The sequence below is a fragment of the Oncorhynchus nerka genome, linkage group LG8 (genome assembly GCF_034236695.1).
Source record: "Oncorhynchus nerka isolate Pitt River linkage group LG8, Oner_Uvic_2.0, whole genome shotgun sequence".
In the NCBI taxonomy this organism is placed as follows: domain Eukaryota; kingdom Metazoa; phylum Chordata; class Actinopteri; order Salmoniformes; family Salmonidae; genus Oncorhynchus; species Oncorhynchus nerka.
This window is the reverse complement of record NC_088403.1, coordinates 45,371,730-45,395,884: the sequence shown is the minus strand read 5'-3', so window position 1 is coordinate 45,395,884 and position 24,155 is coordinate 45,371,730. Positions and strand designations below refer to the sequence as shown.

The 24,155-nt window shown below is 44.4% G+C and overlaps 3 protein-coding genes and 1 pseudogene across 9 annotated transcripts in view; 3 read left to right on the top strand and 1 right to left on the bottom strand.

Moving 5' to 3' along the window:
* The window catches only part of LOC115133403 (galactose-3-O-sulfotransferase 3-like), a 30,490-nt gene extending 27,124 nt beyond the window's left edge, over positions 1-3,366 (bottom strand). The window contains exon 1 of the mRNA XM_029666595.2: positions 3,004-3,366. The gene's annotated coding sequence lies outside the window, so the exon portion shown is untranslated. The remainder of the gene's footprint in view (positions 1-3,003) is intronic.
* Positions 3,367-7,888: 4,522 nt separating this feature from the next.
* Positions 7,889-11,955, top strand: LOC115133754 (copper chaperone for superoxide dismutase-like; annotated as a pseudogene).
* A 44-nt stretch (positions 11,956-11,999) lies between these two features.
* Positions 12,000-23,826, top strand: LOC115133402 (RNA-binding protein 4B-like). 7 transcript variants are annotated; one of them, XR_010464562.1, is made up of 9 exons: positions 12,000-12,090; positions 13,607-13,757; positions 14,064-14,268; positions 14,720-14,847; positions 15,101-16,065; positions 17,103-17,174; positions 17,432-17,668; positions 19,712-20,543; positions 22,066-23,826. XR_010464562.1 is itself a non-coding variant. In XM_029666589.2 (7 exons), exons 2-7 carry the CDS (start codon positions 13,614-13,616, stop codon positions 17,766-17,768), a joined length of 1,830 nt encoding a protein of 609 aa, XP_029522449.1. In that variant the 5' UTR covers positions 12,000-12,090; positions 13,607-13,613; the 3' UTR covers positions 17,769-17,869. The 7 variants fall into 7 exon arrangements, 6 of the variants coding, with proteins under 6 accessions (XP_029522449.1, XP_064877906.1, XP_029522453.1 ...); XM_029666589.2 differs by lacking the exons at positions 19,712-20,543; positions 22,066-23,826 and having other exon boundaries at positions 14,741-14,847; positions 17,432-17,869; XM_065021834.1 differs by lacking the exons at positions 19,712-20,543; positions 22,066-23,826 and having other exon boundaries at positions 17,432-17,869.
* LOC115133401 (alpha-actinin-3) overlaps positions 20,454-24,155 on the top strand; it is a 39,975-nt gene continuing 36,273 nt past the window's right edge. The window contains exon 1 of the mRNA XM_065021833.1: positions 20,454-20,543. The gene's annotated coding sequence lies outside the window, so the exon portion shown is untranslated. The remainder of the gene's footprint in view (positions 20,544-24,155) is intronic.

Genomic DNA, 24,155 nt, shown 5'->3' with positions numbered 1-24,155 from the left:
TTGACAGAGCTTGAAGAATTTTTAAAATACTAATTCATAAAGTGTTGTACAATCCAGGTGTGTAAAGCTCTTAGAACCTTACCCGGAAAGACCCACAGCTGTAATAGCTGCCAAAGATGCTTCTACAATGTATTGACTCAGGGGTGTGAACCTATGTAAATTGAGATATTTCTGTATTTCATTTTTCAATAAATTAGCTAAAAATTCTAAACATGTTTTCACTTTGTCATTATGGGGTATTGTGTGTAGAAAAATGGGTGAGAAAAAAATGATGTAGTTATTTTCTATTTAATCCATTTTGAATTCAAGCTGTAACACAACAAATTGTGGAGTAAGTCAAGGGGTATGAATACTTTCTGAAGGAACAGTAGCTTTCACCTGGTAAGTCTATGTCATGAAATGTTTTGTACACTCAGGGTATATCTATTCTGACAGCACTTTCAACTCGATCACACTAATATTAACCTTATAGATGATAGGGTGAGAACAAGATGCACTTTGGTAGAATGACTGACAGATATCATGTTTCATTCTAATTAAACCATAGCAAACTAATTGAAATAGGTTGGTAAAAAGGAAATTAGGCTGAAACAAAATAGCCAATTCTATTATATTGCGAAAACATTGCATTTATTCATAGGCCTAAATGCATCTTAAATAAATGTTTTCTATTTCCTATATCGTGCAAATGAATTAGGCCTTCATTAAGCGGGGAGAGTGTTAAACCAATTTAATCTAATATAATGGATAGGCTAGAATAATCAATCATATGGCTTTCAGCTCCTTCTGGAAGATAGTGCCTTAAAAGTATCCATACCCCTTGACTTATTACACATTTTGTTGTGTTACAGCCTGAATTCAAAATGGATTATATTGTTGTTGTTTTTTTTATCTCTCCCATCTACACATAATACCCAATAAGGACAAAGTGAAAACATGTTTTTAGAAATGTTTGCAAATGAAATACAGAAATATACAGAAATATCTCATTTACGTAACTATTCACACCCCTGAGACAATACTTAGTAGAAGCACCTTTGGCGGGTGTTTCTGCATCAGCTTTGCACATCTGGATTTGGGGATTTTTCTCCATTCTTCCCTGCAGATTTTCTCAGGCTCTGTTAAATTAGTTGGGGAGCGGCAGTGAACAGCAATCTTCAAGTTTTTCCACAGATTTTCAATGGGATTCAGGTCTGGCTTTGGCTGGGCCATACAAAGACTGTCACATGTGCTGAAGCCATTCCAGTGTCGCTTTGGCTACACTGGAACATGTAGCCCCAACATGTAGCCAAAGCGACACTGGAATGGCTTCAGCACACGTGACAGTCTTTGTGTGGCCCAGCCAAAGCCAGACCTGAAACCCATTTGCCCTGTTGGAATGTAAAATCTTCGCTCCAGTCGAAGGTCATTTGCACTCTGAAGCAGGTTCTAATCAAGGATGTAACTGTATTTGGTTCCATTCATTGTTCCCTCTATCCTTACCAATCTCTCAGTCCCTGCCGCTGAAAAGCATCCCCATAGCATGATGCTGCCACCACCATGCTTCACGGGAGGGTTGGTGTTTAACAGGTGATGATCTGTGCCTGGTTTTATCCAGACATAGCACTTTGCATTCATGCCAAATAGTTACATTTTTGTCTTATCAGACTACAGAATCTTTTTCCTTATGATCTCAGAGTCTTTCACATGCCTTTTTGCAGACTCCTAATGTGCTGTAATTGTGCCTTTTTCTCAGGAGTGGTTTCCATTTGGCCACTCTCCTATAAAGCCCAGATTGGTGAAGTGCTACAGAGACCGTTGTCCTTCTGGCAGGTACTCCCATCTCAGCCAAGAAACTCTATAGTTCTGTCAGATTGGTCATTGGGTTCTTGGTCACCTCCCTGACCAAGGTCCTTCTTGCCTGGTTGCTCAGTTTGGTCAGACAGCCAGCTCTAGGCAAAGTCTAGGTAGTTCCAGATCTTTTCCATTTCCCAATGATGGAGACCACTGTGTTTTTGTAAACTTTCAACACTCTAGAAATTGTTTTACACTCTTCCAAAAAAATATTTGCCTCGACGGAGATCTACGGAAAGTTCCTTTGACTTCCTGGTATAGTTTTTGCTCTGACATGCAACTGTCAACTGTGGGACCTTATATAGAAAAGTGTGTTTCTTTCTAAATCATGTCCAAACAATTGCATTGACAACAGGTGGACTCCAATCAAGTTGTAGTGACATCTAAAGGATGATCAAAGGAATTTGGATGCAACGGAGCTACAATTGGAATGTCATAGCAAAGGGGTGTGAATATGTATGTAAATTAGATATTTTGGAATTTGATTTTCAATAAATATGCAAACTATTCTAAAAACATGTTTTTATTTCGTCATTATAGTTTTTTTTTATATCCATTTTGAATTCAGGCGTTAACACAACAAAATGTAGAATAAGTCAAGGGGTATGAATACTTTCTGAAAGCACTGAAGATGATCATAATCTATTGAGTTCCTAAAGCAGCCTACCGTCCGCGGTATAATCACAGGACAGGACGAGACCGGGAGAATATGAGCACGGCACCTAGATCCAAACCCACATGTCAAGATTTTGGGATAATTCATTCATACAAAAATAAACTCCGAAGGACATAATATTAATGATGAATTGCGAACCGGCATGACTGACGGGCTGAAATGACAAACGTACTTGTCACAACAGCCTATGCCTGAGACCGTCGTCGCTTGATCATCGGTCAGTGACTGACACAACACCGCAGAGGCAGGCGTTGTAAAGAATTAAGACCCGGGGCAGTGGGGTGCTGGGTGCACCAGCCCGGTGACGTTGGAAAAGCAATGAAACGACACAATAATATATTCTATTGTAGACTACTGGGAGCAATGCCAGCAAAAATTCCCAGATAAATATACTCTCATAAAAATTGGGGAAATAGCGATTAACGGGTATTGGAATAAAAAAGGGTGCTGTTACAAACACAAAACATTATGATGATCTATTCTATATCACCCACCTTTGTCATCTCACGACAAACAGACGCGACTGATGATGGTGCGGCTATTCTCGTTTGACGTTTTTGACTAATAGGTAGGCTACTGCCCCTCTTTCACCGGTACCCCGTTATGAGAGAAGCGAATCTCCTCCAATCTTCCCTTTCCTTCTTATTCTTCTTCGTCATCGATTCATTCGTGATAGAAACATCAAAAGGACTGTAATAGGAGGCTAGTGCTATGGAAACGCTGCAGGATGGAATCGTTCGTTTTACATTTGATTGCCCCTCTGTCCGGCGGATGCTGCTCTCCCGCTGTATGTCATCAATGCTTTGAGACCCCTCGTGCGCACAAACGAGACGGTCATGTCTTTTGAGACCGCTTTTCTTCTATACCCGCGCCGAATGCGCGCCCCCCCTCCCCCTCCCAGTCGTGGAATGAAGGGGCAGCACACACACAAGCGCTCACACATGCTGATGATGTGGAATGACTCAATTATATATTGTAGACGTTCTTTATTATTATGATTTGATGAAGTGTTGTTTGTGTGTGGATGGCCCATGGCGCCATATTGCAGGGTCCATATGGTCGGGGTAGACTGGATAGAGCATTACTTGGACAATAGAGGGAGACAATCCCTCCTTAAACGACACTGTCTTGTCTCCTTATTGAATAATTAGTTGATCCATGAAGTTTATTATGTTCCTGTCTTCACAATGTCTGTTTATGTCCCAAATAGCCCCCTGTCCCCTATGAAGTGCACTACTAAGACAGTGGGTTGTGTTCATAACAAGCAGAGGAACATAATGAACTTCACGATCAACACATTCTTCAAGAAGGAGACAAGACAGTGTCGTTTAACGAGGCATTGTTCCCTAAATGCTACTTGGTCAGCAATGTCAGACATTTCTGATACATGTTTTTGTTTCATAGAATGTATTGGCTCATTTGATGGCGACAGTTGTGCTTTAAAAAAAAAAAAAGCATTTGTGATTCAGGATTATTGCTAGGCCGCATAGGCCTCTACACTTGATTCAATGTTGTCATGCTTTTAGTTGATCAAAGTTATGGAATTCACATGGGATATCTATATGTCTGTTTATCACACTTACCATACATTAAAGAGCTTACTTTACACAATAGCTGTAGCAACTGGATGGAGAGCACTTATCTGATGAGTTGGTTATTTATGAGAATATTGTCCTCCTATATCAAAATACAAGCAAGGCAAATGGCTTCACTCGGACTAAAAATACATATTTAGTCAGACAACAATGTCAGCAAGTAGCCTTGGTATGCAATATAGATGCATTTTATCCAGAGACAAACAATGGTTTGTGCAGAAGCTCATGTAAATCTGATTCATGATACTCATGCGTGACCCCAAGTGTATCATTGGCCTAGCTACTTATATAATTGCTTCAGCATTTCACCTTCCTCGTCCATGTACTTTACGGAATATGACAAACAACATGTGAACCAAATGCAAACATGTTCTATATGTCTACCTTGTGAAGTGTGAAGAAAGGATAGTGTGTGGCCCTGTCCTGTGACATTGTGACGACCTCACAGAGGGGTCCTCTGTCACCGAAAGCCCTCTTATCTTCCTATGGAAGAGTTGAATAATTCACCTTACGCACGCACACACACACACACACACACACACACACACACACACCATCTAGGATAGATAAGCCCCCTACTGCTCCCTCCTTCCCTCCTACAAGGCTTGTCATCACCATCGATCACCACAATGCCTTCCTTGGCCCCCCCCCACCACCCCACTCCTCCCTCATCCCCTGCTCCACTGCTCCCTTGGTACGGCCGGGACTAGTGTAGTGCTGCTTGGATTTCAACTCCAGAGAGAGAGAGAGTGTGTGTTTGTCTGTGTTAGCTTGACTCTCGGAGGGAGGAGAAACCCCACTTCTCTAGGATCAGGTATCCCGTACAGCCAGGCCTGTCTCTCTCTCTCTCTCTCTCTCTCTCTCTCTCCCTCTCTCCCCATCTCTCTCTCTGCTTAGCTCAGTCCTGGGTGGATTAATGGGTGCTCTGTGTGTGTGTGTTTGTGTGTGCATACGTGCATGCACTTGCGCTTTGTGTGTGTATGTGTGTGTGTGGGGGGGCTTAATCTTCTGTGATGATTTAATTTGCATGTTATGGCCTTTTGCACTCCCTGCATATTTTCTATGGTAAAGCTGCTCTTTCATCATTTCCCTCTCTCTGATTACACTACAGAGGGAGCTCAACTCTTCGTCCTCTCATCAACTGTGTGTGTGTGTGTTTGTGTCCAGTCAGTAACTGGAGCATTTCACCAGGCAAGGCTGAGGGAGTGCCAGCGTTGCCTGTTAAAGTGACACACACACACACACAATACACCCTTAGAACCTCCACCAAGAAGTGGCCATTAACTGTGAATGGGGTCAAAGGTAAAAACAGAAGAGCCGACAAGGAAAGGTGGATATGTCTGGGTCCCAAATCGCACCCTATTCCTATATAGTGCACTACTTTTGACCAGAGCTCTATGGGTCCTGGTCCAAAGTAGTGCACTATATACAGAATAGAGTGGCATTGGGGAGAGCCTATGTGTTAACAGGAGTTTTTAGAGTGTTCACTTTCTCTGTATAACGAGGGTGTATTGGTATCATATGTGTCATTAACATAGTATTCGTGTTGGAGCACTTAACCTAGTGTACGTTGAGTTGAGTAGAGATTTGGCTGAGGACAGGTCTACAGTACCATGTATGGTGAAGAACAATCTGTCTTTTTTGGTCAGAAATGATTGACACCCCTGTTTTCAATACTTTTCAATACCTCAACTTGCGAAGATCACGGCACTGAGCCTTTTTCTAAAATGTTTTATGAATTGGAGACCACATTGGGAGGGATCTTACACCATCCCTTCATACAGATTATTTTCAGATCCTTGAAATCCGTCATCTGTGCTTATGGATGGCCCTCTTCAATTCAAGCCACAGGTTTTCAAAGGGGTTCAAGTCTAAAGACTGAGATGACCATTGCTAAATGTTGATTTTTTTGGGGTGTATTAACCATTTCTTTGTGGATTTTGATGTGCGCTTGTGGCCAAGTTTCAAGAAGCAACCAGGTTTTTGGCTAAAATGCCCTGGTTCTGGGTAAAGTTCATGATGTCGTTGACCTTAACAATGGCCCTAGGACCAGTGGAAGCAAAATAGCCCCATAACATCAAAGATATTTTACAGTAGGCGTGAGGTTATTTTCTACTCATGCATTCTCATTCTCATGCATTCGCACCTCTGGTTTACATGGCCAAGAAGCTGTATTTTCATGTCATCTGATCAAAGCACTGGTTCCAATCCGACCCCCCCCAATCCACAGACACTATATCAAACCAGCTCCCCTCTGACCCCTGGGTGTTCTGAAATCTCACTAGTGATCAGCTTAGTGGTGCAGTCCACATACCGGGAATCTAACGGCCTGTAATCTGCAGGATGAAATGGGTAACAATAATCTAATAATCTACCACAGATTGAGATGGGTGACCTGGGTCTATGGCTTGCGTCCCAAATAGCACCCTATTCACTATATAGTGCACTACTATTGACCAGGGCCCATAGGACGCAACCATCTATACACCACACGTGCAGTGTAGGAAAAGCAATCATCATTAATAACTCAACCTCAATCTTCTAAGTGATCCTCTTCTATGGGTTGCTTCCCAATTGGCTCCCTATTCATTAAATAGTGCACTTCTTTTGACCAGAACCCTATGGGCCCTGGTCAAAAGTAGTGCACTACATCGGGAATAGGGTGCCCTAGATCCACTGCACATCTGACTAAGGTAGGTAGGTCACTGCATCATCAGACAGTGCAGTACAACATACTCTCAATCTAAACCTTTGTGTTTATATTGTGTGTCCTACTCTGCTGTCGATCATATTAAAAAGCATAATTAAAGCCACGTGTGTCCCAAAGTTGATGGGTTTATTAATCCCCTCCCCACGGGACAAAGAACGTAATTTCAACGTGGAAATTTGGGTAATAGTTGGTTGAAACATTGATCAATGCGATTTCAACCTTTATTCACCCACTCAAAAAGACAGCCAGAAGTTTGTTGAATTTCCAATGTGTTATCACTATGCTTTCAACCATCTAAAAGTACAACTAAATTCCAAAGGAAAAACAATGTCAAGTTTTTGGTATATCCTCATGTGAGCCAGTATCATCAAAGTGCTTGATGATTTTTGCAACTGCACTTGAGGAAACTTGAGGAAGTTACTGAAGGTCAGTCAATCCGGAAAATGTCATGTCTTAAAGTAACGATAGACTGTCGTTTCTCTGTGCTTATTTGAGCTGTTCTTGCCATTATATGGACTTGGTCTTTTACCAAATAGGGCTATCTTCTGTATACCGCCCCTACCATGTCACAACAAAACTGATTGGCTCAAAAACATTAAGAAGGAAAGAAATTCCACAAATGAACTTTTAACAAGGCACATCTGTTAATTGAAATGCATTCCGGGTGACCACCTCATGAAGCTGGTTGAGAGAATTCCAAGAGTGTGCAAAGCTGTCATCAAGGCAATTGCTACTTTGAAGAATCTCAAATATAACATATATTTTGATTTGTTTAACACTTTTTTGGTTACTACATGATTCCATATGTGTTATTTCATAGTTTTGATGTCTTCACTATTATTCTACAATATAGAAAATAGTACAAATAAAGAAAAAACCTTAAATGAGTAGGTGTATCCAAAGTTTTGACTGGTGCTGTATATATTGCACTACTTTCAGTATATAGGGAATAGGGTGCCATTTGCTATTCTCAGTCCACTCCCCCATAATATTACGTTTACTTGGCTTGTCACGTTCACATTATAAAAAGTGAACACCAAATGTATGCAGTGACTGTAATTAACACTAGGTGGCGGTGACGGTCAAAATACCGTTTACCGACCTCGTAAAGATGGCAGCGCCCTTCACCCGTTTTGTGTTTGGAGGAAAGTAGGCGATTATCTATTACATTTTGTTATCATAGGTCAGACAACTGCGTGTAGCACAAACATGGACACATATAGAAATACGAAGGTTTGAACAATCTGATGTTAAGCTTTCTTCAAACGACAAATTGTCAATTTTGCGATCCTGAGTGTCAGTAGGCTACTGAATGTAAACAATTGCTTATTGACCAGCCCTAAGATTCAATGACTATATTAAATAGTCAAGACCGCTTATACAAATTAATAACAGGACTGTCTGAAAAATCTAGCTATCAGTCATGTGACTTCATAAATCGTACCTGGTAGGCCTACTTTAGCTATCGTCAATAATTGATATGGAACGCAGTATTGGTGGAAAACTAAAGTAGCTTAATTTAACATTTAGAGATATAGCCATACAGGCTGTACTGTACTCTGAGGACCTAGTTCACTGCGTGCTGTATCTCATTTCTCTGTTCTGTACAGCTGGAGTTTGCAGTGCAGATGACATGTGACAGTTGTGCAGAGACAATCCAAGCTACTGGAGGGAAAACCAGGCAGGTGCACTTTTACCTGTCCATTCCAACACTCAAATAATTGATTAGTGTAGTAGGCTACGAACTACACTTCTTCTACAGTGTAGTAGGCTACGAACTACACTTCTTCTACAGTGTGCACACACAACTCAATGTGAATTAGGGGCATTGCCCCTAGGCTGCATACCAATAGTAATACAGTAGAACAAATGATGAATGTTATTATTTACTTAGCTATTACTGTTACATCCTAGTGCAGTACATTGCAATTTAGTTAGCAATACAGGGGCTGCTCTCGCTTTTGCTCAAATACTTAACACTGGAACGAAACCACAGGGCCCCTCCATGCATTCCACGATTCATCCACTAAAAGCCATCTAAAGCATAGTCGGTCACATGGCAGCAGTAATCTCTCTTTTCCTTCATTCCTCATCTCTGTGTGTTCTCCTCATTGCTTTTCGCTCTCTCTGTTTTGGTTCCTCACCCTTTTCTTTCATTCTCTTTTTTCTGTTCCTCGTGCCCTCTTTCTCACCTCTCCTTTATTCTGAGTACAGGAGTGCGGTCGGTGAGGATAGACGTGGGGAAGGAGGAGGTTCTGGTGGAAGCATCTCTGACGTCCCATGAGGTGCAGGGTCTCATAAGGAGCACAGGACGCAGGGCGGCACTCAAGGGCATTGGGGGAACAGAGCAGGGTAAGGCTGCAGACATACTTTCAGACATGTTGAATCCGTTTCGGACACGGATGAAATTGTATATTACTTGCATTCATTGCCTGTCAAAAAATTCCGCCTTTTTTTTTGTTTACGCAAAAAGACGAACAATTTGTGCGTTTTTGGTCGGACAGCCATCTCTGTTGTCATTCACCCCTCAAAGGATGACTCTCATTGAAAAAGCATTGCCTCTATCCGAAATACTCCGAATACAAAATCCCAATGTGTCCACGGCCTATGGCGGGAGCCAACAGCCTGAGGGTGTGTGAATTACTTGGTGAATTCAGAATGCCTGAACACATTAACAGACTAATGTCCAATATTGAAGTTATTAGTAGGCCTAAATCACAGGTGTATGGGGGAAGCCTATATGCATCTGTATTTGTGTATTCTACTATATGTGTAATGTGTGTCTACTCTTTATGTGTGAGTCTGTACTCTATGCAAATGTTTGTGTGTCTGTGTGTATCAGACTTGGGTGCGGCGGTAGCCATGATCGTTGGTAGTGGTCCTGTTCAGGGGGTGGTGCGGTTCCTGCAGCTGTCTGAGGAGCGCTGTTTGATCGACGGGACCTGGTGCCCACGGCCTCCACGTCCACGCGCTAGGAGATCTCACACAGGACTGCCAGAGGTAGTGTGTGTGTGCGTCCTCAAAGTCGATTAAAGGAACCATTGGCTAGATCTGTCACTCATGATATCACAGTTGCACCTGCTTGCCCCAGAGGATCATGGGAGCTGATAACTCATGTTTCTCTCTCTGTGTGTGTTTGTACAGCTGTGGAGAACACTATAACCCCTATGGGAGACAACATGGCGCCTCGCAGGACCCAGACAGGGTACAGTTTCCTTGCCTTCACTCAGAGTAGGTTACAATGTATAGTCCTGCTTCATTACCTTGTGAAACTGGGGTACTTTCTGAGATGTTATGCTCTCAGGAAGTAACCTTTTACTGTCTCAAAGAGATGATAGGATTGGTATTGACTGATATTGATTAGACAGATATTGGTAAAAACTGGTCAAATGCTATTCATGGCTGTGATATCCATATCCGTAAATGTGTTTTCTTCCAGCATGTAGATGATCTGGGGAATATTGTGGCTGGACCAGACGGCCGAGCCTCATTCAGACCAAAGGACCCTCAGCTAAAGGTAACACACGTGCACACATCTACTCCTTCTGATCTAAAACCTATGTATTTACATGGTACTTACACAGGCAAGTACAGTGTAATTATAGTGTAGACATTTAGTACATGGTGTTTGAGGCATGCGCAATTTAAAGAATTTACAACTAGACTCACTATGGACATAAATTAGTAATCTAGAACGTTAATTCTAGGGTGAGGGCAGGTTTAGCCACAATTTCATCCTGAGCACAGCACACTGGTCCAACTGGTACCAACAACATTGACTGTGTCCTAATTGGCACCCTATTCCCCATTTAGTGCACTACTTTTGAGCAGGGAAAAAGTAGTGCACTAAATCGGGAATACGGTGCCATTTGGGATGCAGGCATTGACAGTGTCCACTCTGACCCCTCCTCTGTCACTTCCTGCAGGTGTGGGATGTGATTGGTCGTTCTCTGGTGGTGGATGCTGGGGAGGATGACCTAGGAAGGGGTGGTCACCCCCTCTCCAAACTGACAGGGAACTCCGGGCAGAGGTGATCTCATGGTAGAGGAGAAATGAGGATAGCGGTTAGGTGGACTAACTGTAAGTCAGAGTTGGAGTTAATGAATTGTATTTGACCGTTTTAAAATACAATTCCATTGGTTCTTGGAATTTCTCTTAGTGACAAGTGTTCTGTGTATATTCCTGTGTGACTCATGTGTCATGTTGCATTCATTGTCTAGACTTTGCAGGTGCTGACCCTGTCAATGTATGTGTATCTATTGCTCCGTGCTCATTGGGTACAGACTAGCCTGTGGGATAATCGCTCGCTCTGCTGTCCTGTTCCAGAATGCCAAGCAGATCTGTGCGTGTGACGGAACGGGCCGCAGCAAGACCACCACAGAGACACCTGCCGCTCACCTGTGATGCCAGATGCGTGGGTCATATTCATTAATGCACAATGTAGCAAAACGTTTTGCAACAAAAACAACATGAGATCTCATTGGACAAGTCCAGGTTATCCGTTCATGTGTTCTGTTTTTTTGCCTAGTGAAAATGACCCTGAATGGTGAACATCACTGGCTTTCGTTGATGATGTCGCACACTGACTGAAATTGCACTGAGAGAGTGGGAGACAGGGAGAGTGGGAGAGTGAGGAGGAGGAGGAGAGATCAAAGAATTGTCTGTTCAGCAGTCATCTTCCTTTTTATTGAGATGTCATATCGAAATCTTCCGAGACCGGAACCTTTCATGACAGACTAAAGAAACACAACAGGAATAGGATGTATGTTCTTATTTCAAGCCAAAACATCCCATGCTGACTATTCTGTTGTAGTTGACTAATTTGAATAGTTTTGTAATATCAATGTGGATGTTGTCATTCTATGTTTGATTACAATTTTGATACTTATCCCAAGTGCTCTACTGTGTAAATATCAGTACCTCCAAGGGAGATTGTGGTTTACCTCTCAAATGTTGTATGATTTGTATCACAATCATTTTATCAAAATATTTGTAACCAGTATTGTAGAGATTTTTTGTTGTTGTTACTTTTCTCAGTCAGACTTGTAGTAAAAGGCACCAGTTGCCCTTCGGACTGAGTGAAACCTGTATATGAATTGATAAATTACTGCTTTTTGTAATAAACCCTTTTTTTAATAGCCTATCTGTTCAAATGTTATTGTGAAGAATCGGCGATCTAGTGTGGCAAGCCCCGAGCTTCCCCATTGGTGAAAAATGCGCGTCATTCTAAAAAAACGGAAGCAGGCGCTACCATTTTGAAACACGACACTGCTTAGGTAAGTAAGATGTCTGTCCATCTCTTTCATTTTATTTCTTTACAAACGATGGAAAATACACCAAACGACGATGCGTAGAAATATGAGGTTTTATCCGCGGAGAGCGGAAGAATAGAATCAACGAGACAAAAGAGGGAAAGTGGGTTGTCGTACCATTTAATAGATTTTCGCTCTCGTGGAATGTCCATTCCAGTGCGGAAAAATGCTCTTATTGTAACGTTTCAACTAAAATTGTTTTGTGATGTCTCCAATCCAACACCATTCACTCTATACAATTTGCGTGTTGTTTGTGTAATTGTGTAGATTGTGTTGATGATAAATGGCATCGAAATTGATTGATCACATTTTCGCCGCGAGGTTTGTTCAGTTTCGGTTACACCAAGCAAAACATGAAATATCCCCGTCGATTACTGGTTTTAAATAAAACTGGTTGCTCAGTCTTAACTGCGACTTTCGAAATCATGTAAACCCGCACCACATTTTTGTAAAATTTCTGTAATATCGTGATCGATCGGGAGATTCCCAATGTTTCTAACAAAACATTTTTTATTTTCTCTTGCTGCGTCATCAGAAAAAAAAATCGTTTCCATACGCGATGATCCATCATCTGAACTTTTTAAACTAACGTTACTGTAAATATAGGTGATCTTAGCGGATAGGCTACTATGTATAACTTTAGCATTTTCAGTATTCTATACATGCTGTGCTTGGTATGTACAGAAACGTCACTCTGGTGGTGTCAAGTTCCTTATTTTTTTTGTTGCTCTTCGATCGCTTTAAATGGAACACTAGTCACTTTAATGTGTATATACTATTTTACTATTTTAATGTTTCTACTGTATTTTAGTCAGTGCCACTCCGACATTGCGTTTCCTAATATTTCTTAATTCCATTATTTTACTTTTAGATTTGTGTGAATTGTTAGATACTACTGCGGTGTTGGAGCTAGGAACACAAGCATTTCGCTACATCCGCTGAATATGCGTATGTGACCAATACAATTTGATTTGATCTACAGCTAGCATAGCAACTGGCCCAGGCTAAGCTGTTGACAAACCTATAGGGTAGCTTAGTGCTTCTTGACCTGTAGGAAGTGAGGTCAACTTGTTGCTTGTGACTAGAATAGGCAACATAACCACGGTTCTATGGTGTCATCCATAGAATAACATATTATAACTCGATATGGTGTCTTCAATCGGACATTCATGCCTTTGTAGTTATTATGCATGGTGGTAAACTGTCAAATCTCTTGACACATTTCCTTCCCCTCTTCTCCTGTGGTTTCATTCATTTTACTCATCTCTTGCTTTCTCCCTCTGAATGGTTGTAATTTGTTTTCTCCAGTGATCGCGGTGGACAAGAGCAACAAGTTGAAGTTCAGGAAAGTTGTATTCAGTATGTTCACTTGTCTGCTCTCTCCCTCCCTTGTGTGTGTGTGCCTCTGTTTGTCTGTCTGTGTGCGTCTGTCTGCCTGTATCTCGTGTGTGCGCGTGCGCCTGCATCGGTGTGTCCCCAGCGCCACAATGGACAAGAGCAACACGGTGAAGCTCTTCGTGGGGAACCTGGCTCTGGACACCACCCAGGAGGAGCTGTCGGCCATCTTTGAGTCGTATGGCCAGGTGGTCAGCTGCAGCGTTCTCCGACAGTTCGCCTTCGTACACCTACAGGTAGGTTATAGATATCCCATAGGGAGGACTAAGGCATGTCCCAATTCTCCTAAAGTGTATATTTGGTTGCACAGACTGTTCTTTATGGCCTTAACTCCATCTAGGCAAAGTTTACACCAACTCCAGAACTGTGTGTTGGTTGTTACTTTCTAGGCTACATTGAGTCCATACGGTACAACATTGAATTCCTTATTGGGTGTTTCTCACATTGTTTTCTAATGTAACATTTAAAATCTAAATATCTAAAAATGACCCTATTATTTAGGTAACATTTTGAAACGCAATCTAATGTAATGTACTCCCCAGGGCGAGGGGGCTGCAGAGCGGGCCATCAGTGAGCTGAACGGCAGAGAGTTCCGTGGGAGGAACCTGGTGGTGGAGGAGTCCCGGGGCAGACCGCTCCACTCCACCAAGGTGTTTGTGGGCAACCTGTCGGGCATGTGCACCACTGAGGACCTCCAGGAGCTCTTCCAGACCTTCGGCAAAGTACTGGAGTGCGACAAGGTCAAAGGTGAGTCTCGTCCCTTCTCATGGAGGAGTACTCAGAAGGGAGATAGTGCAGTACATTTTGGTGCACCAGTGCCTGAAGTGGGCCAGATGGTGCTGTCTGGTACGAAGAACTTGCACCTCAAATGTTCTACTGCTGAAGGAAGTACCGTACCTCTTATAGAATATTGGCTGTAATGTGTGTACTAGCAACTAAATATAAAGAGTTCCAGCACCCAGAATGAGTACCGGCACCTATTTCAGTGCACTTCAAGCACTGTGTACCATTGATAGCTAGTTAAGATCCAAGGTATTCTTAGCTGTTTAGGGCTTCGTCATTATGCAACTTGAATTACAGTCAGGTACGGTCTGTGTATAATTGTATAGAACAATAAGAAATGTGTGTATAGAGTGTTAAGGTGTGTGTGTGGCATGCCCGGTGTGGTTCTAACTGGTGTCCCTGCGCTCAATGACAGCCAGGCTCTCCTCTTCTGCAGGATACGCCTTTGTGCACATGGAGAATAAGGAGGAGGCTCTACAGGCCATCGAGGCCCTCCACGGCACCTCCTTCAAGGGACGCCCGCTCTCCGTGGAGCTCTCTAAGGTGCTGTAGCACGATGCCCTGACATAGAAATAGAATGGGGAAAGGGATTGATGGGTGGACCGGTGGCCATTTTGAGTGGACCCGTGAGGGTGCGGCCAAATTGCTGTGGCTGAAGGGATATTTCCGTTCTAGTGATTGTATTTCTATGTGTACTACCGTACCCGTAACGCTCTGCATTGTATATCTGGTTTTTATCTCAGTAAAGATGCCCCCGAAGCTAACGGGATTGTGTCTTGTCTATTTATCCTTACAGGTACAGCCCTCTAAGCAAACCCCCACCGGGAAGATCCCCTGTGTGAGCTGTGGGAAGCAGGGCCACTATGCTGGGGAGTGCCCTGTAGGGAAGCCCTCTCTGGAACAGTACCAGAGCCAGGCTGCTGTGTTAGCTGCAGCCGCCGCCGCCGCAGCCGGCCTCCCCCTCCAGGTCCAGCAGAGCGTCCACAACTCTGTCTACAACACCTCGACCTTTGACCCCACATACGCGGCGCTGACGGGCCACACCACCGGCACGCGGACGGACGGCAACCCCGTCAACCAGGCAGTGTACGGTGCCCTGGCGACGCAGGTCTACGGCGCCAACGTGGCCAATCAGCTCTACGGAGTCCAGGCAGCAAATCAGGCGGCGGCGTTGACGCAGGCGGGCGCCACGCAGGTGTACGCCAGGTCCATGAACCCCAGCCACGCCGCCCTCTACAGTCAGCTCAGTCAGATCGCTGCCAGCCCCGCCGCTGCCTACTCCACACCCGTCTATGCGCATGCCATGGCCAACCACCACCACCACCACCCAGGGGCCGTCTACCTGGCAGCCCCTGGCATAGAGATGCCTACGACCGCTGCTGCCATCAACCAGGCCTACGCCTTGGCACCGGCGCTCTATGGGGGCGCCCAGCATGCCTACGGTCACATGGGGATGGGAGCCATGAGCGTGTCGGCGGACCCGTCGGCGGCCATTTTTGAGGCGGCGAGGGTGCAGCACTACTTCGCCCAGGGACAGCAGGTTCTGGCCGAGCAGCAGAATGCGGCGGCGGCCCAAGCGGCAAAGTCCGGGGAAAGGGACCGGAGTCCCCTGAGGCGCTCGGCGGGGTCCCTGCTGCCCGACCCGGTCATGAAGCCCTTCATGTATCAGAGAGCGCCCAAGCAACGCCGGCCGCTGCTCCCCACCCCCGCTGGGCGAGCTGCAGAGGAGGAAGCGGAGGCTGCGGAGGATCCCATGACTAGGTACTAGCACTTTCTCCTTATCAAATCCTATTTGACCCTCATTCACAGTTTAGTTGACTTTACGCTCTATGGGGTGTATCCAGATTTCCACTTTTAAGTAACAATTTAGTGTCCCATTGACATCAGTGCAGGACTGAGTGCAGTCGAGATTTGTATTCTCCCCAGTGGTTGTAGGAATGTTTAATCCTCTCTGATCCTCCCCAATGCATTGCACTCGACACCATAAACACTCCTTTCTCAGTACATTACCCTCTCACTACAAACCTTCATCTGTTCTCAAGCTTCAGGAGTGGAAGTGGACATACAGAACTAGGCAAATGTGATGTCTACAATGTAGAAATGAGTAAAAAAAAAAAAACCTGGTATGAGTATGTGTCCAAACTTTTGACTGGTTCTGTACCAGAATTGTTCAATACATTAGCCTTCATTGCAGTCAAAGACTCGCTTTACCCCTTGTGCATTTTCTGAAAGCCTGTTCTTTTTGTGTGAAAATACTTCTATTCCCTGCTAGTAGATGATCTGAAACACTCTCTGTCTCCCTCCCTCCGTGTGTATCTTAGAGACCAGTGTCAACAGTACGCTGAGTACTACCAACAACAGCACCAACAGTACCAGCAGCTCCAGCAGTTACAGTAATTAGGCAAATCCTAATTTCCATTTTAAGTCGACTCTTCACTTAGTCTCACATTTACATCAATGCGTGGCTCAGTGACATTTGACTTCTGTGGAAGTTAGGGCCCCAATGGTTTTAGGAGCACTTAACTCATCTCTCTCCTTATTGAATCCTCTCTGACATTTCCCAGTGTACTGCACTCTCTCTCCTTTTCCACTACATGACCCCTCCTGATGTTCAGACTTCAGGAGTGGTAGTGGACATACGCTTAGCCAAATGGCTCAATACGTTATCCTTCATTGCCGTCAGAGGCTTGTTTTAATTTAACCAACCCCTTTTGCACATTCTCTGAAAGCCTGTTCCCTACTGGTACATGATCTAAAATCTGTCCCCCCCTCCCTCCCTCCCTCCGTGTGTATCTTAGAGAGCAGTACCAACAGTATGCTGAGTACTACCAACAACAGCACCAACAGTACCAGCAGCTGCAGCAGTTACAGTACGCTACCTACCCTACCTACCGCCCCCCGAAAAGACTCTGTACCCCCACTTGAAACCTTGTGTGTAAAAGACTAATATACAATCCCTAGTATATAATCCAAAACCCTCTTGTCTTTCTATCTCCCTCCCCCTCTCCTTTCCTCTTTTTCCCACTCCTAACTTCCCTCCCTCTTTACTCCTTTTTCTCCTTCCCTCTGTCCGTTCCTTTCTCCCCCCTCCATTCCCCCTTCCTCCTTTCTCTCTCCTCTCCCCCAGGTACTATGCAGAGTATTACCAGCAGTACCAACAGTACCAGCAACTCCAGCAGTACCAGCAACTCCAACAGCTCCAGTACGCCTACCCACCTCCCAACCACCACGCCATGGCCGCCATCCCTGCCCACGCCATTGCGGGCCACGCCCACCACCACGGCCAGCCCGGTCACGTCACGGCGCTGGACTCCGCCCTCAGGCCAGTGGTGCCCGCCTCCGCTATGGTGGCCGTGCCCAGAGTGTATGAGTCGCCGCTGCCGCCGCCACCGAACCGCAAGGAGGCCGTCCTCCGCCGAGCCCCCGAACTCTCCCTTCACACGCCTGAGCCCCCGTTCCGATAGTCCACACCTCCCTCGCTCACACCTCCTCTGCCACCCCACCGCACACAACCCGTATACCATTCTCGTACCCTTCCTTTCTCTCAGCGGCTGTGTCTATCTGTGTGTGATATATATATCTGTGTGTGTCTCTGGATGTGTATCTGTGTGAGAATTAGTGTTTTGTGTGTGGAGTTGGTTTGGTATTAGTTTTTACTGTAGTCAATGGATAAACACCCAAGCATCTAAACCCCAACCGTGGTCCTGATACCACACACACAGTGCAGTGAAAAGGGGGAAAATTAGCTCTTACCCGCCACATACCGTTTGGCTTTTTTTAGTAGGGATTTCTATTGCCTTTTAAAGTGTGAGAAATGGACTGAGAACCGTCATACATTTTCATTGCCTTCAAGAGTGATGATTTGCAGTGTAAAGGCCAAGATATGAGGGTTCTCGAGGATTCAGTGAGTTAGCTAATCTCTAGCTAACGATATGAATGTATTGAAACTGCACTGTGGTTTGTTGTGAAGGTCCAGGGTTGGAGGGGGTCTGTGTGTCTTGCATGCGTCGGGACTGTGGTGTGAGAGAGCGAGAGAGATGTTGGCTTTCTGTTTCAATGTAATTCGCACTGTCCGGTTCCCTCACTTAGTGGAACCCTGGGGGACGCGAGGGCACAGACCACAGCCACACTATTATTTTAGAACTACATTCTTACCTACCCAGCCTCATCCCTTCCCTCACCCCGCTGCAACCAGAACACTGAAAGACACTGCTACATTTCTGCCCTCTTTTACTCCCATCTATACCTTAGCCTGGTTAAACCAGATTGAATGCTGTGCTCACCACTGAAACAATGGAGGATTCCACATTGTCAGGTTTCACCAGGCTATCTATACTTACCTCTGACGATGAGATCGGATTGAGATTAGCTGGTTGGAATATGAATTGTCTGCTTTCTATCCATCCAGTATATACATTGGTGTCAGTTAAATGGTTTGGATCCATTCCATTTGAATTCAAATCAGTCAATTTACTTCCTGAAATGGAATGGACCCCAACCCTGGTCAGGAGTTTGGAGAATGCCACATTTTAGTGACAAAGATGGTGTCCTATACTAATAGTGTCTTGCTGCACCAGTGTATTTTGAGGCCTTTTGAAGTATGTTGTAGTTTTTTTTGTAAGTGGTTGTGGGGTCGACGAGTACATTCTAACCCCTCAGATCATGTATGTATGAACTGTTTGGTGGGTTTATAAGCAAGTCAACGTTTTAGACTTTTTAGCTAGAGAACCATGAGTTTCGGTGAGCTTGACGTTGTGCCTGAGCGTTGCGTGAAGTGCATTTAGTGGAGGGAATAGCTCCTGTTTTTGAAGTGCTTTTTTTCTAATGGCAGTCTTTTTAAAAAATTTAAATAAAATAAAACATCTTAGGTGGAGGGTTAACGGGTTAAGATAATGTGACGTGATCATTATTATTATTTTTTGTGGTGCGGTGACCTTCGCACCGATGGTATGATGACAGGTGGAGCAGTATCTTTCAGTCGCCCGCCCCCCGACGTGTCCGTGCACCCCCCCGTTGTAAGACGACTCACTACCCCCGTACCCCACTGCCCTTTCGCCTTGTGGTTGTAGTGATGTAGCTTTTTATGTTGCATATTCTCTCTCCGTCTCTCATGTATACCAACGCACACACGGTTGCATCTCCTGTGAAATCTCCATGGTCACAACAACAACAAATATTTTTTATTCTTATTGCTTGCCTTGTGTCTGACCATGTTTTTTATTTAGCCTTTTTTTTTGTCTTTTAAAAAAAATAAACAATTAAACCGGCATGCTTTTTAATATGTACACTATACATGCCCACCGTTTTTTAAATAAAGAATGTTTCTGACTAGTGGGGGGGCGTTTCAGATGTTTTTATTTTTTTGTATTTTTCACTCCTTCCTGTTTCTCCTTGTTGTAATGACCAGACCCATGTGACTGGGGACCAGGGTGGCAGAGAAAATGAGGAGTAGCGTCAGTGTGTGCTTCCCCCCTAGTCTGCCTCGGTGGATGGGGTAAGTCTAGTCTGGGGTCGACCTCTCTTTCCAGCCTCACTCGAAGTCTGTAGGACTACAGCACAGACAGGCTCCGGGTGTGTCCCAATAATATCTATTTTTTTTCCTCAATGTGCACTTGTTCACATCCCTTCACTAATTGGAGGACTTATATAAGAAATATGATGGAAACACCCTCTAGCCCATGTAAGAAGTAGTGAACGAGTGTACACTTCAGGAAGAAAGAGATCATTGGGACATAACCTCTCACTGGTATCCCAACAAGGCTACTGTTACCATGTGCTCATGTCTGAAAACCGTTTCCATGACCTCTGATCTTTTTTGATTGACGCTTTGTGTCGATTTTATAACATTTTAATTGCAGATTCAATGTTGAACCGAGTAGCGCACATTACTCGTTTGCAGATGATTCCTTGTTTACCAATGGCGGACACACACACACAGCATCCGAGAGCTGGAGAGAGGCACGCAGATAGAATGGCTCCATCTGTAGCATTTCGATCTGTTGGGCTTGCTCCTACCTAACCACAAACACCCAACAATGTCTGTCTCCAGTGACTTCTGTTCTAGACGTGCATGTGTCACTGTGCTCTATATCCAAAGCCCTGTACATACCGACTAACTATGTCAACTGAAATAGGTCCCCGGCCGTCCAGACACAGCCAAGCGTCTGAGGTGAGAGGGGGAAGACAATAAACGTCGCGCAGGCAAATGGGAAGTGGGAACTCAAATCTACTCCACCAAGGTAATGAAACAAAGCACCGCTCCCGCCGCCCCCCCCCCTTCTCTGACTGTGCTTTGACCAAACTCCCATCACCACCACCCCTCCGTAGCTCCCCACTCACCTGCGTTGACATTGCCAAAGCCGGGGGGCTTCTCTTGGGGAGGGGTCACTGCTCACTGCTGCTGTGGTGTCTCCTACCAGACTTCCAGTGAATTGTCCTGTCTCTCGCCTTGCAGCACCTACATTTGGACTGTTCCGTCAGTCTCTCTCTGTCGTGCTGATGTGTGTGTGTGTGTGTTAGCGTGAGAGATTCTGTGCTTGTGCTTTACTTTTTGTGTGTGACTACATGTTTAATAGAGTGAGCCAGTGTGTTGTGTCATTGGTGTGTTGAGGCTTGGCACATTTGGATCTCCTGCCCCTGCTAGTGACTCCTACACCGCCGTATTCGCCACCCCTCCTCCCAACCCATCCCTCTGTGCCTGTCCGCCGTACACAACGCTTTCCACTTCCACCGCTGCCATCTTGGATCTAGGCTGGGTTCTGTGGCTCTAGCTGCGGATCAGCTGGCCACACCCACCCCTGGGTATGGCTGTAGCTATAGAGACCTAGTGAATGACAATGGACACAGTGTATGGTGGCCTAGTGGGGTCGCTTGGCTGGTAAGAGTATTACCAGCAACGGTAGAGAAAGCGAGACACCCCACTCCCTAATTTTTTCTCTTCTAATCGGGGCAGGCCCACTCTGGTCTACTGCGGTGGGGGGGGGGCAAGTGAGAGGGGGACAATAAATAGACTAAAGCCAGTTGTTCCCTTTCTCACGTGCCAGACATTGGCCGCGTGCCTCTAAACAGGCGTTGATGATGCATACCTTATCCTACAACGCCTGGATAGGTAATGTGATTAGCTGATACTTGAATTATGTTATAGCAATCAGTCAGTCGATGACGTGGCACGCAAACATCGGTTGATGCATGCAAGGGAATGCAACCTGTATGGAGGAACTGGGCTCATGCGGGAAAAGCATGCTCACGCCAGAGATGAAACATCCCACTTACACAAACAGGAACCCATGACCATTATTGTAAAATGGTCAACGGCCAGAGTCAACTCTTGTTTATCCACCATCTTTGGTATTCATAAAACAGACTTTGTAGGGAGAGTTTTTGCTTTGCAAAAACTGTTATGATGGGTTTGTCATGATTGTATGGGGGTTAATCACTGTTCACTACCAACACCACCAGCTCCTTGCAGTTTAATCAATAAATTCAAGACTGTCTAATAAAGCCAATAAATTAACCTCCCTCTGAAGAATTAACATTCATGTTTTTTTTTTTTTACACAAGAGTTCAAAAATGGCCCTATCAAAAATGTCCTATAAGACCGACGAGCCCAGTAAGGGTTAACTACCTGCAGATTCACTGCAACCTCAGGACTCTTATAGGATTTCTTTGGTACGGGGACTATTTCTCTTCACTTCCAACCGGCTCTACTTGTTTGTTGTTCTGTATAAATGTGTGTATCTGTTAAGAATCTCCCTCTGTTAGGATGGCCGAACACACACACTTGTCCCCCAACGTGTTCACTGGGCAGCCGAGAGGTGCGTTGCTGGCGGGCAGAGACTTGACAGGGAGAGGGCGTGGTCTTCCTGTCTCTGTCTGCTTCACCACTGAAAAGAATGAAGGATGGAGGGAAGCTGCGTTGGTAATGTAGGGATCTCCGGCTCTGATCCCTGCCTGTTCCCTTAAACCCATTCTGTCCTGATCATAGAGGAGAAAAGTAATCTAGATGTTTTAAAAAATGGTGGCTCAAGGAAAGGAAGTGGGTGGGTTAAGAGAGCTGGGCCAGTAACCGGAAGGTCTGTGGTTCAAACCCCCCCGAGCTGACTAGGTTAAAAATCTGTCTATGCCCTTGAGCAAGGCACTTAACTCTAATTTGCTCCTGTAAATCGCTCTGGATAAGATTGACTACAATGTTAAAAGGTTCACCACCAATCTCTCCTCTGAGCATTCAAACTACAGTATTGCCCCGGCACAAAATGGACTAACTCAAATAACTAATCAGGATGTGGGCCCCTTTTCCTCTCAGATGTGGACGTGTGGAGTCTGACTCTAGTGCTTGAGCAAATGCAGTCAGCTTTGTATTTCTGAATTCCCCCTGGCCTGCTCCCTATTAGCTCACACTGACTGGTAACCATATGGCTGCAGCCTTTCATCATTGCTCCGGTCTTGCTCTAACTTGCGCTGCACAACACAGGACAGGGAAGCCAGAAATGCTGCCTTACCAATAGAATCTCAATTCCAAATTTCGCCCCTCTTTCCTGAAATGTGCGCTTGTCCACTCCCCCCTCAAGGAAGTGAGGGGGAGGGGGGGGGGGGATTGTTCTAGACAGTATACCGTATATCTAATACCAATCTCAATATTTTCATGGAGTGAACGAGTGCACACTTCAAGGAGATCGGGGAGAATTGGAATTGGGCCACAGTTTTGCCCCCAGGGTAGTCGCCAGTCCACTGTCTATCACACTTAACATTGCTGCCCAAATACTACCTAGTCACATCAAATATTATATTCTCACATGCAAGGACTTGTTCCTAAATTGACTTAATTAAGAATCTGGGGCAAGTCAAGTGTAGTTACAGTGTAATGGTGTGCGATTTCATCTGGTTAAGGAAGATACTATTTATAGTCCTACGATATAAAGGCAACCTAATGTAAACTGTTACCTCAATTGTTATCTAATAGCTATGTTCTTATAGTCTGAGTTATTGGAGGAGACATTTTTTAGGGAGAAAGAGCATTTTCGTATGCCGAACTGGATTGTTAAAGGTGATGTTTTTGCAAATATCAATGTTGAGTCATTTGGTACTTCAAGTGCATTTACAGGAAAAAACAAGTGCAAATAATCAGCATGCTTGAAGGAGATGAAGGGGGACATTTTAATGGTGCAAAATAGTTCAAAGATGCCAGAAAATATTGTAAAACTCATAATCCAGCAGTGTTATACTTTTTTTTTCAACATTGTGCATTATAAAAGTGATTATCTAACTAGAGTTTAGTATGCTGAGCAATGCATTGAATAGTGTCCTTTTTATAATACACAATGCTTGAGAAGTCTAATTTAATCTCAGTGCCAGATTGAGTTTTGTTTTTGCACGACTTTGCACCATGAAAATGTCGCCTGAAATGTATTATGACAATGAATAACCAAATTTCATATACTTATGTATACTCCTTGCATCGCGTATGTCTCGAGGCACTGTACCGTCTGCATGGTTGTACCAAATAAATGATTATTTTAAAATAAACTTTTACATTTTTCTCATTAAACATAATTAGGCTCGTTTTAAAAGTTTATAGCACAAATATGGTAATAAAGCAGTGCTATACACCCTTTTATGCTATTTTTGTGATTAAAAAAAAAATGTAATACTCTAGGCCTAGATCACTTTGTTTGAATGTATTATGCTGTTCCGCCTACTGACATTTTTCATCGGAGCCGTCACTGGTGTATCAGCCAAATATTGCGAAGTCAACTGCCTCCAGCTGTTCTTTGATTTCTACCTCCGAGTCACAGCACTTTCTTTATATAGGCCTTGTCATGTCAATGTGCCATCTGGATATGTGACCTTCAGAG